The sequence below is a fragment of the Microtus ochrogaster genome, unplaced genomic scaffold (assembly GCF_000317375.1).
Source record: "Microtus ochrogaster isolate Prairie Vole_2 unplaced genomic scaffold, MicOch1.0 UNK41, whole genome shotgun sequence".
NCBI classification, from domain to species: Eukaryota; Metazoa; Chordata; class Mammalia; order Rodentia; family Cricetidae; genus Microtus; species Microtus ochrogaster.
In genome coordinates this window covers 112,015-127,873 of record NW_004949139.1, presented here as the reverse complement: position 1 = coordinate 127,873, position 15,859 = coordinate 112,015, and the positions used below count along the sequence as shown (strand labels likewise).

The 15,859-nt window shown below is 38.2% G+C and overlaps 1 protein-coding gene across 1 annotated transcript in view; it reads left to right on the top strand.

Moving 5' to 3' along the window:
• The window catches only part of LOC101985499 (phosphatidylinositol 3,4,5-trisphosphate 3-phosphatase TPTE2-like), a gene marked incomplete at its 3' end in the record, with an annotated part of 99,014 nt that overhangs the window by 56,611 nt on the left and 26,544 nt on the right, over positions 1 to 15,859 (top strand). Inside the window, exons 14-19 of the mRNA XM_013354337.1 lie at positions 6,523 to 6,573; positions 8,012 to 8,173; positions 12,617 to 12,736; positions 14,604 to 14,703; positions 14,810 to 14,873; positions 15,558 to 15,622. Coding sequence (XP_013209791.1) covers positions 6,523 to 6,573; positions 8,012 to 8,173; positions 12,617 to 12,736; positions 14,604 to 14,703; positions 14,810 to 14,873; positions 15,558 to 15,622 — 562 coding nt within the window. The remainder of the gene's footprint in view (positions 1 to 6,522; positions 6,574 to 8,011; positions 8,174 to 12,616; positions 12,737 to 14,603; positions 14,704 to 14,809; positions 14,874 to 15,557; positions 15,623 to 15,859) is intronic.

The following is a 15,859-nucleotide window of genomic DNA, read 5'->3' as shown; positions in this document are numbered from 1 at the left end:
TCATAGCAGCATTATTTGTAATAGCCAGAACCTGGAAACAACCTAGATGTCCTTCAATGGAAGAATGGATGAAGAAAGTGTGGAATAGCCTGTGCCTTTTTATAGGTGAGTTGAGTCCATTGATATTAATGACCAGTGGTTGTTAACTCTGGTTATTTTTTTTTTGGTAGTAGAGTTTGCGTATTTTCCTTCTTCAAGTTGTGCTGGTGAAGGGTCACTAGATGTCTGAGTTATTGTGGGCATTGTTGGGCTCCTTGGTTTGTGATTTTCCTTCTATTACTTTCTGTAAGGCTGGATATGTGGCTACGTACTGTTTAAATTTGTTTTTATTTGGAAAATTTTGTTTTCTCCATTTATAGTGAATGAAAGCTTTGCTGGGTATAGTAGTCTGGGCTTGCATCCATGGTCTCTCAGTTTCTGCAGTACATCTATCCAGGACCTTCTGGCTTTAATGGTTTCCATAGTGAAGTCAGGTGTAAGTCTGATAGATTTACCTTTATAAGTAACTTGACCTTTTTCCTTTGTAGCTCTTAATATTCTTTCTTTATTCTGTATGTTTTGTGTTTTGATTATTATATGGTGAGGGGATTTTTTTTGATCCAGTCTATTTGGTGTTCTGTATGCTTCTTGAACCTTCATAGGAATATCTTTCTTTAGGTTGGGAAAGTTTTTTTTAATAATTTTATTAAATATATTTTCTGCACTGTTGAGCTGTACTTCTCCTTCTTCTGCCCTTATTATTCTTTGGTTTGGTCTTTTTATTGTGTCCCAGATTTCCTGAATGTTTTGTGATGAGAATTTGTTGGATTTGCTGTTTTCTTTGATCAGTGCGTTTATTTTCTCTATGATATCTTCAGTCTGAGATTCTTTCTTCTATCTCTTGTATTCTGTTTGTAATACTTGTGTCTGGAGTTCCTGTTTGTTTACCCAGATTTTCCATATCCAGTCTTCCCTCGGTTTGTGTTTTCTTCATTACCTCCATTTCATTCTTCAAGTCTTGAACCGTTTCCCTTACCTGTTTGATTGCTTTTTCTTGTTTCTCTTGTTTTTCTTTGGTATATTTGAGAGATTTATTCATTTCCTCTACCTTTTTGTTTTTCATCTCTTTTTCTTTATTGCAGTTTTTCACCTCCTGTTTAAGGTCCTCTATTATTTTCATATAGTTCCTTTTAACGTCAATTTCTTCTATTTCTTCTGGAGTAGGGTGTTCAATTCTTTTTTCGGGATCCTTGGATTCTGGTGATGTCATCTTGCCTTTCATGTTGTTGGGGGAATTCTTGCATTAGTGCCTTCCCATCTCTTCCTACAAATGGATCCAGGAGAGGCCTGGTGTCTTGGTCCAGTCTTTGCTGTGACTGACTCTCTGGGTGCATCTCCTCAGTATAGGAGCAGGAACTGTTTTTGTCTGGTTGGAGTTCCTCAGCACTGAAACAGGGACACCTGGTAGCCCAAGGACACTGCGGACAAAAGGGCTAACATGGGGAACAGGGCAGGGTCGAGTAGAGCACAGGAGATTCTGCAGCACAAGCTGAAGGTGCCTGCACTCCCTTGCGGGGACCTTCAGGCCTCTCTGGCAGGCAGATACTCACCCCTCTGGGTGGGTACCCTTAGTGCAGGAGCAGGAAACTGTTCCTGAGCCAAGGACCTTGCAGACAACAGGGCAGGCTTGGGGGGGGGGGCTGGGTCATGTGTAACACAGACACCCCTGCAGCAGGAGCTGGGGGAAGGGGGTTGTGCTCTCTTCCGGGACAGGCCGACCTGGGATAGCACACACTCACCCATCCAGATGGAACTCCTCAGCACTGAAACAGGGATGCCTGGTAGCCCAAGGACACCACGGACAAAAGGGCTGTATCTTCCATCTTTACATGGCTTATTTTTCTTACTCTATTACTTTTTCTACAAGTTTAATATTTATTTTAATCTTTGCTCCTTTAACCTATGACTGTATGCAGTCTTTTCTGTTATAACTGTCTATACTCTTTTTCCTCTCTCTCAAGCCTACATACCTTTAGCTAATGCTGTGATCCATTCAGAGGTATTTTTTTTCATCTTAATCTGTCTTTATTGCATATCTGTAATCCTGTGTGACCAGGACCACTTCTTAAAATCCTTAGTGGCATGACTAGGACTAAGGCTGCTTTGCTTTTTGGTTCTGCGCAGTTCAACATGGTGGAGGTCTTCAGCTCCAGCTCTGCAAGCCATGCTCACAGCCCCACTTTCAGGCACACAGCAGGTCCATGTTGCCATTAAGCAAGTTGTAGTATCAGATCACAAACCCCATTTGAATGCTCCATAGCCAGACCTCCCAAAAGAGTCAAAGCTCTATGTGCTGGCAAACCAGGAAGCCAGCTTCTAAAGAAGCCACACAGCCTTCCTTGCCACTGTTGAGTCAGAAAGATCTCTCTTAAAGGAGTTGTAGTGCTCCTGCTCATGGCCAGCAAATAGAACCCATCCAAAAAAATGCCAGCTACCAAGAAGCTTTGCTTAACTGTTCTTTTGTGTCTAGAATTTCTTCTCAAGCTTTCTCAGGTTTTATGTGGATGTAATTAGCCCCATATTGGTATGCCAAGTTTATTTATACAGAAAAGGGGAGGTGATTTGGGATTCGCTTCTGTATGCTGTGAATATCACTGATTAATAAAGAAGCTGCTTTGGGCCTATTACAGTGCAGAATAGGGCAAGGCAGGAATTCCAAGCAGATATAGGAGAGAATCAGGGAGAATCCGTGTAGCCACAGGAGGAGAAAGACATCCACGCACTGGTAATGATAACCCATGAGCCTCATGGTAAAATATAAAATAATAGAAATGGGTTAATTTAAGATGTAATAACTAACTAGAAATATGCTTAAGCTATTGGTCAAATAATATTGCAGTTAATATAGTTTCTGTGTTATTATTTTGGGTCTGATCAGCTGGGGAAATGAAAAAGCAGCCTCTGTCTACAATCTGTAGGATGGCGAGTCCTCTGAAGGCATGCCAAAGAGCTGTATAGTTGGGTGGTACAATATGTTTTTTGAAATATTTTTGAGGATTTCCCATACTTATTTCCAGAATGACTTCACAAACATGCATTTCTACCGACATTGAATGAGGGTCTTCTTCCTGTACACCCTCATGAGAATTTGTTGTCCATTGTGTTGTTGATCATAGCTATTCTGACTGGAGTAAAATGATACCTTCAAGTTGTTTTATTTTGCATTTCCCTGTTTGCTCAGGATGATAAACACTTTTTAGAGATTTTTAAAACCATATTTATTTCTTTTATTGAAAACTATGTTCAGATTCCTAACCTATTTCTTTTAATTATATAGTTTATTTTGAATTGGATCATTTATTATTTCCTTGACTTCATATTTTTTGTTCTTTGTACCTTCTAAATATTGATTCTCCTTCAGATGTTTACCTGGCAAAGATTCTTTCAGATTCTGTAGGTTTTCTCTTCATTCAGTCAATTACTTCCTTAGCTGTATAGAAGGGTTTTATTTTTACAATGTACCACACTTGTCAATTCTCTCCTTAATTCCTTGGTAAATAAAGTCCTGTTCAGAAAATGCTTTTCTCTACCTATATCTTGTAGGGAAAACCCATGTTTTCTTCTAGCAGTTTTAGTGTTTCAGGTTTAAAATTGAGGTCTTTGATCCACTTGCACATATAGATCCTATAAAGAGATATAGGTCTAATTTTAGTCTCATGCATGTGGATATCCAGATTTCTAGGCACCATTTGTTTAAAATGCTGTTTTTCCTATTTGTCAGATACAAAAAGACATACTTGGTTCTTGTATTTTGTTCAATTAGTATACATGTTTGCTCTTGTGGTGGTGCCATATTGGTTTTATCATTTTATATCTTGAAGTCTGAATTGGCAATCCCTCCAGTATTATTCTTTTTTTTTCTGTGATGATTATTTTTTTATGACAACTTACGCTGGAGAGGTTGTGGGGTAAAGGGAACACTCCTCTATTTCTGGTGGGAATGCAAGCTGTTACAGCCCCTTTGGATGTCAGTGTGGTGATTTCTCAGAAAATTAGGAAACAACCTTCCTCAAGACCCAGTAATACCACTTTTGGGTATATACCCAAAGGATGCTCAATTGTGCCACAAAGACATGAGCAGCATTGTTTGTCATAGCCAGAAACTGGAAACAACCTAAATGCCCCTCTACCGAAGAATGGATAAGGAAAATGTGGTACATTTACACACTGCTTTAGGTTTTTCTCCATTTAGGACAACGTGACTGTGGGTTTGTCATATACAGCTTTTATTATGTTGAGGAGCACTGTTACAGGAGTGGGTTGCTTGTTTGTCCAGGCCGCCCAGTTAGCTTACATCCAAGATAACAACACAGAAATTGTATTAATTAAAACACTGCTTGGCCAATTAGCTCTATTGGCTAACTCTTATATTAAATTAACCCATTTCATTAATCTGTATATTGCCACGTGGCAGTGGCTTACCAGGAAGAGGATCCACGGTGTTGACTCCTTCTCCACCTTCCTTCTCCCAGCATTCTGCCTAGCTTTCCCTGCCTACCTAAGTTCTGCCCTATCAAGGCCAAAGCAGTTTCTTTATTCATTAACCAATGAAAGCAACACACAAACAAAAGGACCTCCTACTCCAGAGCACGACTTCCATGTCTACTTCTCCAGGACTTTTTATCATGAAGCATGTCAGATGTCAGTTTTTACATCTCTTGTCATAATCATATACTTTTCTCAAGTTATTTGTTTGATTTACTGTACTTATTGACTTATGTTTATTGAATCAACACTGCATTTCCAGGATTAAGCCAACTTTATCATGGAGAATGCTTTTGTAATATGTGTTTTTATTCAGTGTGCTAATATCTTACTGGGGATTTTTGTATCTATGTTTGTAAGGAGTATCTGTCCATATTTTTGTTGTATCTTTAACTGCCTTGGATATTAGAAAAATACTGACTTTAAAGAAAGAGTTTGGGAGTCCTCCTTTAGTTATTGTTGTTGTTTCTAGACAGGGTTTCTCTGTGTAACTGCCCCAACTGTCCTAGAACTTGCTCTTTAAACCACACTGGCCTTGAACTCACAGAGCTCTTTCAGCCTCTGCTTCCCAAGAGGTGGTATGCACCAATACCACCTGGCTTTAATTTGTATTTTTAAGAAGAAAACCATTATTTTGTTGCTAGGACACTGAGGTATCTCCAAGTCTGACGATTTGCTGATAGAAGAGCGGACACTGGAATCCTTTTTAAAAAGCCAGCCTTCTCCATCACCATCCACGATGCTTTAATTGGCTGTTTCCAAGCTCAATGTTTCCTTAAAGCTGGAGTTGGAGCTTTCCATGCCAAGATATGTTACTAAATATTCAACGCAAGGTGTTTTATTCACATGTATTCTAGCTAGAAACAAAAAAAAGCAAAAGCACAAATATTTTAATTACTAGCATAGGACATTTTGGTATACATATTATGAGGAATATTAATTAGTGATCCTAGAGAAGCTAAATAAGGAGAACACAAAGAAAAACATATAGGCATCCTCCTGAATATTAACCTTCATCAGGCGATGAAAGGAGATGGGGACAGAGACCCACAATGGAGCACCGGACATAATTCTCAAGATCCAAATCAGGAGTGGAGGGAGAGAGAGCACGGGCAAGGAACTCAGGACCGCGAGGGGTGCATCCACACACTGAGACAATGGGGATGTTCTATCGGGAACTCACCAAGACCAGCTGGCCTGGGTCTGAGAAAGCCTGGGATAAAACGGGACTCTCTGAACATAGCGGACAATGAGGACTACTGAGAACTCAAGAACAATGGCAATGGGTTTCTGATCCTACTGCACGTACTGGCTTTGTAAGAGCCTAGGCAGTTTGGATGCTCAACTTACTAGACCTGGATGGAGGTGGGCAGTCCTTGGACTTCCCACAGGACAAGGAATCCTGATTGCTCTTCGGGCTGAGGAGGAAGGGGGACTTGATTGGGGGAGGGGGAGGGAAATGGGAGGCGGTGGCGGGGAGGAGGCAGAAATCTTTAATTAATAAATAAATAAATAAATAAATAAATAAATAAATAAATAAATTCTGTGAAGTGGAATACACCCACCTGCCAGATTTCATTCTTTTGAGTACTCTTTGGGTTACTTCCTGCAGGTAATGGTATTTGCCTATAGAATATGCAAGTAGGACATCTCTTCATAGTCTCTTTAGCTTGTTGTCATGTCATAGAAAACTCTTTCTTTAAACCTTTGCTGTTGACATGATGTTTCTTATGAAATGTTGAGGCCTTAAGCACACTTCCAATCAATAATTTGTCAATTTCTTCATTACCTTGTGCTAAGGACCTGGCAGACCCACGTGGGATCTGATGTGTGTTATGTGTATGGGACAGTCTATTCCTGATTATATCTTGAAATTGAAAAAATAATAAAGCCAATTTTGTATCATCTGGTATAAATTAAAAAAAAGAATTTTTTTCTAAGTTCATAATACATGTTAGGAGGAATATGTGATTGATTTAATTTTCCTAACTTTTATAGGAACACGATTAAGGAAATAACCTATTTCCTTGTATCATCAGTTGCCTTCAGGTATGTGAGGGTCTTGAAATGGAAGTAAATATTTTTGACATTTATGTTTAAAAATTTAATAAAAAGGGACCTGAAAAAAATAAGAGAGAACAAAATAAAAGAATTTTTGCATCAATGTGTTGCTAATTAGTTCATACATCCACATTTAATGTAATCTAATCTATCTTGCAAGTTTAGTTAAGACTAAGCAGTATGAAGTACAATGGAATAACCTTTGTTCAAATCTAAATAGTTACATATTGGTTTTTGTCTGATTATAAATGTAAAAATAGGAAAGAATACAATTTTAAATTCTGTAATTATAAGCTAAATGTTATATAAATGCTTTATACACCCCAAATTACTCAATTCCAGAAATATTTTAGTATTTAATTAGATTTATTTGACACATGATTACAAAGATTTATGCAATGTAATCATTTTCTTTAAAATTAATTTTGTATGTGTATGGTGTTCTTATTTGTACAGATGTGTGAGTATATATGTATGTGTATCCACATCTCAACATTGGGTATCTTCTTCAATGTCTTGTCATCTTATTGTTTTGTAAATAGGGTCTCTCATTATATATGTCGCTCACTTAGGCTATGCTGACTGGCCAATGATTTCCCAAGATTCTTCTGTCTCCACCTGCCTAGGAATGAGATTACAGGAGCTGCACTGCCCTGTACCCTACTTTTGCATAGATGCTGTGGATGGAACTGGGGAGTTCAAGCATGAGTGGCAGGTGTTTTACTACTGAACTATTTTGCCAACTCCCAAGTTAGCAATATTTTAATTGTATTGGTAGGTTTTAAAAAGCATACTTTAAAGTTGAGTTGATTCATCTTTGTAATTTAGGAAAATAATAATCTTATATGTTTTTTTGAGACTATGTAAGAAAAAGTCTGGGACAATTAAGAGTTGAATTAATCATTCAATATTTATGAAATTGAATTCTTTCTCATGTATCTGTTCTGTGTGCAGAATCCATGTGGGAACCCGTGCATATGTAATCATGTATTTAATGGTGAAAGTGTGTTTTAAAGGGAATATGTTATTCATGCTTTCACTTCTTTTTGTTGCTAAAGTTAAACTTATTTGGACTAATGTGATTTCATTTATTATGAGAAATTTGTAAAAAGTCATTATAAATTCTGAGCATTTAAAGGGTTTACATTGAGAAGCTTATGACTTTAATTTAGATTTGTTGTTCTAGCTTAGAGTGCTCAACTGACATCCCTGCTGTAGGAAGTGTGAAGGGGCTTGGTGCAGATTTTAATCACTGCTTTTATTGTGTGAAAACTGAACATTTTCTTAAGACTCTAAAGCAGCATTGTTCTTTCTGTCACAGGACAGTTTAGCTCTAAAAAGGAATTTTGGGGGCATCTGAGCATTGACTTTGATATTGTGTCACTATGGAGGCAGCACCTTTACTCTCTCTGTTTGTTTGTTTTAGAATATTTGAAATTATGCTGATCTTTCTGGACATATTTCTTGTGGCTATAGATCTACATCTTAATAAAAACATATTTTATATTCCTCTGGAATATAGTTCAGTTTCTTTTGCTATTGCTTTGTTTTTCCTTGTGGATGTTCTTCTTCGAGTATATATAGAAGGGTAAGTGTGATTTTACTTATTTTTTTGAAGCATAAAGACAATTTTTTGCAGTGATATAAGAAGTATCCTGTAAGAATTGTCATGTCAGCTCAACAAAATGGGTTCTCCATCAAAGTGATTCTCCTCATAGGTTTGTTCCACAGAAAAGCAATAAGCTAAAGTCAGTTTTATATAGAGCAGCTTTGTCAGTGCTGTCATTGTACCTCTGTTCTACAACAATGCACTGCAGATGATTTTCTCAATTGTGTCTCTACATTCATGAATAAAAGGAACATGTATGTGATTGTCTTAGTTAGGGTTTTTGTTGTTGTGAAGAGACACCATGACCACAGTAACTCTTATAAAGAAAATGTTTAATTAGGGTGGCTTACTTAGTTTCAGAGGTTCAGTTCATTATCATCATGTTGGTGAACATGGCAGCATGCAGGCAGACATGGTGCTGGCTATATCTTGGCTTGCAGGTAATAGGAAGTTGACTGAAACATTGGGAAATATCCCGAGCATAGGAATTCTCAAAGCCTGCCCCCACAGTGACATACTTCCTTCAACAAGGTCATACCTACTCCTATAAAGCCATACCCCCTAATAGTGCCACTACCTATAAGATTATGGGAATCAAATTACATTTAAACTACCACATTTAAATCCCTGGCATCCATAAAATTGTAACAATTTCATAATACAAAATTCATTTAGTCTAACTTACCATAGTCTGTCACAGTCTCAACAATGTTTAAAAGTCCAAAGTTCAAAGTCTCCTCTGAGATTCATTCAATCTCTTAACTGTAATCACTTATAAAATTAAAATTAAAAATGATCACATACTTGCAGCAGGATATGCATAATGGCACAGGATATGCATTACCATTCCCAAATATAGGGAAGGTAGCATACCAAATATAGGGAAGGTAGCATACTGAGGAAATGCTGGACCAAAGCAAGAAAACAAGCAAGCAGGGAAAATTCCAAATTCTGCATCTTCATGTCTGATGTCAAAATGATCTTCAGATCCCCAACTTCATCCAGCTTTGTTGACTGCAGCATACTTCTTTCTCTTGGGCTGGTTCCACTCTCGGCAGATACCACACAACTCTCGCATCTCCAACATCTTGGGATCTCCAGGGAAATCCGGGCTTCAACTTCATAGCTTCACAAAATGGCCTCTCTAGGCCTCCATTCAGCGATAACGCTGACACTTGCCTGGCCTCTATGGTTTTCATTGGGTGTGGCAGCACATTACGTAACCCATTTCTTTTACCCTTAACTCTAAAGTTAGAACCACATGGTAGAAGCTGACAAGTTTTTCTGCTTGCTAGGCCTGGAACATGGCTTCCTCATTCAATTACATTTTTACCAGCTTTCTGTTCTTCATTGCCTAAGATTGGCTGTCCTGAAACTGGATCTCTAGACCAGGCTAACCTGAAACTCAGAGATCAGCCGGCCTCTGCCATCCCAGTGCTGAGAATAAAGGCTTGCCCCACCACTCCTGGCTCTAAACTTTTTTCTAGTTCCTTTTTATAAGTTGAAAATTCAGCTAGGTGAGATCTTGCCCTGAGGTCATCACTCTGTTTATTGCATTTCTTAATCCATTTATCTTTTTTAAAAATAATTTATTTATTTTATTTTATTTGCATTGGTGTTTTGCTTGCATGTATGTCTATCTGAGAGTGTCAGATCTTGGAGTTACAGACAGCTGTTAACTGCCATGTGGGTGGTAGGAATTGAACCTGGGTCCTCTGGAAGAGCAGTCAGCACTCTTAACCACAGAGCCATCTCTCCAGCCATTTATCTTGACTGTACTTTCTAATGGTCTTTCTCTCCTCAAAATTTACATTTTGTAAATTACCCTGATCAGCTTGCTTCTTTTAATTATAAAACTTTATTAGAGTTACCACAAATAACCACATAACAGTGTCTATACTAGGTTGAGATTTCTTTGGCCAAAGGAATTAATCCAAACCACTTCACTTTAGCATCAGGTAGACTCTTCAGACAAAGGCAAAAGTCAGCCACTTTCTTCACTGAAGTATCACAAGACCAGTTTCTAGGCCACATACTAACATTCTTCTCCTCTGAAACCTCTTGATAACCACAGTTCATCAAATCATGTTCAGAAACCCTGTCTTCCATGATAGTATGGTCTATTAAGCAGTGCTTAAAGCATTCCACTGCTTTCCTAACCCAAACTCCCAAAGTCCATATTTCTCTAAACAGAACACGGTCAGTCCTATTCCAGCAGTATCCCAGTCCCTTGTATCAACTTCTCTCTTAGGGTTTATTGCTGTGAAGAGACACTATGACAGCAGTAACTCTTATAAAGACAACATTTGATTTGGGTGGCTCAGTTTCAGCTTCAGATGTTCAGTCCACTATCATCATTGTTGGGAGCATGGCAGCATGCAGGCAGGTGTAGTACTGGCTGCATCTTGGCTTGTAGGAAGCAGGAAGTCGACTGCAACACTGGGCAGTTTCCTGAGGATAGAAAACCTCAAAATCTGCAACTACAGTGGCATGCTTCCTTCAACAAGGCTATACCCACTCCAACAAAGCCACACTTCCTAATGGTGTCACTCCCTGAGGTTATAGGGGCCAAGCACATTCAAACTATGCTAGTAGTGTACAAATATTTGCATTGATTGACTTGAATTCCAAATCAAATGTGATGACACACTAAAGAATAAGTCACATGACTGGGCTGTGGTGGTGCACGCCTTTCATTCCAGCCCTCGGAAGGCAGAGACAGGCTCCAAAGCTACACAGAGAAACCCTCTCTCAAAAAACAAAAACAGAACAAAAAGAATACATCACAAATAATTCATATTTCAACATAAATAAAAATGTCAATTATATTACAGTGCAGAAGAGTTCAGAGGCAAATTCTTTCCATCAACAAAATCACAGTAAAACAGACCATGGTTTTCTAAGCAGGTGGACGGATTAGCCATACTTTGTGGTTATATTGCTCTGGGAGTCAGGGACTAGATTCTCTAGTTTCATTTTATTTTCAGAACATCTCAGAGTGCAATTTCTCTCCTCTCCTAAGAGGATTTTTATCCTCGTGTACTTTTTTGAGCTAAGTATAGTTCTCCACTGCTCAGTTTCCCAGAGTCTGAAAAAAAGGGCTCTCACTATTTTCATCAGTGATGTAGTCATTGCTAAGGTGTTTATGCTTCTGTAAATAATCCCTCACTGATAGTCCTCTAAGGAACCCTATGGAACTCAGACCTCAAAACAGACACATAAACAAAAGTCATCTGAAAGGACAGAACCTCAGTTCAGAAATGTCATCCATAAGAAGCAGCTGTAGGGCATTTTCTCAACTAGTGATTGATGAGGTTCTGAGTTCTATAGGAGAGAAAGCCGAGCAAGCCAAGGGGAGCAAGCCAATAAGCAGCACCCCTCCATGACCTCTGCATCAGCTCTTGCATCCAGGTTCCTGCTCTGCTTGAATATTTGTCCTGTTTTCCTTTGGTGATAAACATCACTGTGGAAGTGTAAGTCAAACCCTTCTTCACCAACTTATGTTTTGGTCAAATATTTCATTGCAGCAATATAAACCATAACTAAGACAATTGAAAAACATCCATCTAAAATTAGATGCTATCTCAAAATCAGAAGAAATTTTCTCTAGAATACCAGTAATCACATATGAAGAAAGGAAGTCTGTTTTTGACCTGGACAGACTATATTTGTTCATTGAAACACCAGGATTCATACAAAGCCAGATCCTGAGTTTGAAATAATGAAATCCTCTCCTTATATAAGTTTCTTTTATACTTTCCCATTCCCAGTTTCTTTATACTCCTTATTCAGCTTCATCTGCTCACCAGCAATGCATATTGTCTGTACTCTACCTACAAAGGAGAAGGAAGTTCTTGCCTCTTGCTCAGTGGTTTACTTCTGTCTCTTATCAATTATGAATTGCTATCTTGACACTTTAGATAGATAGATAGATGACACATAGATTGATAGATACATAGATAGACAGATGATAGATAGATAGATAGATAGATAGATAGATAGATAGATAATAAACAGATGATAGATGAGAGGGGGGATAGATGCTTTACCACTTGAAAACTCTATACTGAAGTATGTTTCTACTACTTCAGTAGTTTTGATAATGCATTTTGAACAGATTAAGACAGGATTCTTTTTATTTTGGTGAATTAGCAAGTTTATTGCAGTTACACACAGAAGCATGAACAGCTTGGCCACCTCTACCCCATCATAGGTGGTAACTCTCAAAATTTATTGGCCAGTCTCAGCTCCAGCCAGCTTACACACCCAGAAGACACTTGTTCTTGGAACATAATTATATGCAGGTGACAGAGTGGGGACCAGGAGCCAGTAAGTGGTTAGAATCCCAGGACTACTGATAGGTCTGAAGACAGAATTCCTCATGGAGATGAGTCAGATAACTTTCCCATCTTTCTGCCCCAGGAGACAACATTACTTTTCTGATTTACTGAACACCCTAGACGCCGTCGTTATTGGTGTGACTCTGCTCATCGCCATCGCCGTCATGTTTTACGAGAAGAAGTTTCTTAGAGATGTCCCAATGTATGAAACATATTGTTTACCTCTCAAAACTACTACTTTTATGTTTTTTGAGTTGTTTGCCTCCTTTGATTTGTTGCATTTCCCATGGTTTTATTTACTATTTTGACTGAACTCTCTCTTGACTGTTCCAGATAAGTCGTCTACAAATAAGTGTTCATATAAATTTCCATGTACTTTGAAATTAAAACATGTTGGTATTTAGGGGTCTGTTGAGGATATACACACCAATGATCTTTAACTGAATAAAAAATACAAAGGGGAAAAACTAGACTTGACTCCTCTTATATCAACTTTAACTTCAGAACGTAATGTAATTTCATAAATTCCCATTTTCGCTTCAATAACAAATACCTTAGATATAAAGTATTGCAGTCCGGGGATTTACCTGTAACCAAGAGATTATTTAACATGTATATAATTTGAGTGACTCCAGTTAATATCTCTAAAGTATAACAAGCATAGCAAGAAACTAGGAGGTAATGTCTCTCTCCCACTTACCTCCTCTTTTTTACTGTGGCAATGTAGAACAGAAAGATATGTGTGTCTAAAGATCACAGGGGCAGTTTTATTCATTTGTTAAATAACTGGTTTCTTTCTGTACCCCAACATCCTAGGACTTCAATCTAGGATTCAACTAAATGTGTTGTATATTGGAAGTAACCTGAGCAACCTCTCAGTTGACACCTTAAAGTCAATGAATTAGGGGCTCTAGAACCTGTTACCCGATGCTTTATTTTTTATCGTTTTTAAAAACACTTATTCATTTTTATCTTATTTGTTTGGGTGTTTTGCATGCATGTATATATGTGCACCATACATCATCAGTGCCTGCAGAGACCAGAGAAGAGAACTCGATCCCCTGGAACTGGAATTGCAGATAGTTGTGAGCTGTCGTCGGGGTGCTGGGAACTAGACCCATGTCCTCTACAAGAGCAAGTGCTCTTAACTGCTGAGCCACCCCTTCACTCCATGCCCCATGCTTTGAAGAACTTTACAGAGCTCTTCATGGTGCCTTGTTCATATGGCTTCAAATTAAATACCCAGGGCTGGAGAGATGGCTCAGAGGTTAAGAGCATTGCCTGCTCTTCCAAAGGTCCTGAGTTCAATTCCCGGCAAGCACATGGTGGCTCACAACCATCTGTAATGAGGTCTGGTGCCCTCTTCTGGCCTGCAGACATACACACAGACAGAATATTGTATACATAATAAATAAATATTTAATTAAAAAAACAAACTAAATACCTAGTTTTTAGAGCAGTAGTTCTCTACCTTGGTGTTTTACATGGTAGGAGAAACAACAGTGAGCTTATTTGGCTAATATTTGAGTCTATTTTCTGATATGTCCTTACCAGCAGTAATGATTCTTTATTTACTGATATTAATATCACAGGCAGTGTTTTGATGAGCACACAAACATGGACACTCACAGAACAGGGGAAAAAAGAAAAATTGTGTTAAATCACAAATTCTGAGTTTATCTTTTCCAAACTTAACATTATTTACATTTTAGGTCAAATAATTCTGGCAAAGGATGTCATTCATGATGAAACATTTATTAGGGCACCTATCCTATATCCGCTTAATATAGTAGCAACACACCCACATAATATGACAATCAAAAGTGTCTCTAGACATTGACAATCATCTTCTACATGGGAGTAAAAGAACGCTGCCCTGGCCAAGGACCACTGTTCCAAACTGAAAACAGACCGGGAAGCAGGCCTCAACATAGAGCAACGTGCCAAGCATGCACAGGGCCGTGGCCTTGGCCCGCAGCACCAGCAAAAATGAATGAATGACTGGTAAACTTAACACACAGTAACCAAATATTCTGAGTACTTAAATTTTTATGTATAAATTTACTTAGATTGGGAATTGTATTTCGACCTCTGCGGCTTTTTATTCTGATACGAATTTTGCAACTGGCTCATCAAAAAAGAGACCTTGAAAAGTTGCTGAGGCGGCTGGTGAGTGGCAGCACACATTTGTTCTGTGTTTCAGGTGGTAGATTTGTGTATTTTGTTATTTTTTCCTGATGATCTATGTTTAAAACTTTATGACTTTCCAATTCAGGTTTCAGGAAACAAAAGACGATACATGAAGGATGGGTTTGACCTGGACCTCACTTATGTTACTGGTTTGTGAAACCTACCTGTTTATAAAAATTGGGCATTTTGTGTGTGACTAGTAGATGTTGCATTCTCTTTTGTTTACTGCAATGCTATTTCAAAGGATTCTTTATCTAGGAGCACACATGCCATTGTGGCAGTGTGACCATGGTAATGGGAATATCTACTTAAATCACTTAAAACCAGTACAGGAGGTGGGATGGGTTATAGTCTTAGTAGGCTTTTATTTATTCAGCTCAGGTAGTTAACCATGGTTCCAAGGACCCCAGGAGAATTTCCAGTCTCCTTACAACTCCAGAAACAACAACTCTGTTGTTCTCAGATTTCCTGAGACACATGCCTGGAAAGTTCTCTGGAAGTTGCTGCACTTACTGGAGTTCAGGCTATTTTCTTTGGTTTGTTAAAGAAATTTTGCTGATACTGAGGAAGCTTCAGACTTAGCCCTATAGAAATCTGTGGTCAATAGATAAACCAATTGAGTCTTAGGATCACTGTGCCCATTTAATGGTTATTATTATATCGAGTAATTTAATATAGTAAATCATTCTGATTATCCAGAGAATGTTATTATTCTATTCCAAATGTTGTCTTTATTTTTTTTTAAAAAGAGTTTTGCTATATGTAGTTGAAGTTTTTGTATGTTTTGTCATCTCTATTATGATAGTCATCATAGCAATTACTTTGACCTGCAGAGCGTATTATTGCCATGTCATTTCCGTCATCTGGATGGCAGTCTTTCTATCGAAATCCAATTAAGGTAAGGCTGCACCTTAGCCAGTGCTCACTGCTCCATACTAACCATGTTGATATACTTCTAAATGCTATTCTTTAAGTCAAAACTCTGACTGATTGGCATCAATTTGCTTTTTCTATTTATAAACTATTCTAAAATTTTACTGGCTTGAAAGCACGATTTTGTGTATTTTTGGTTGTGAGCCTTTAACGGCTGAGCTGTCTCTCCAGCCCTAACCATTATTATTATTATTTTTTTTTT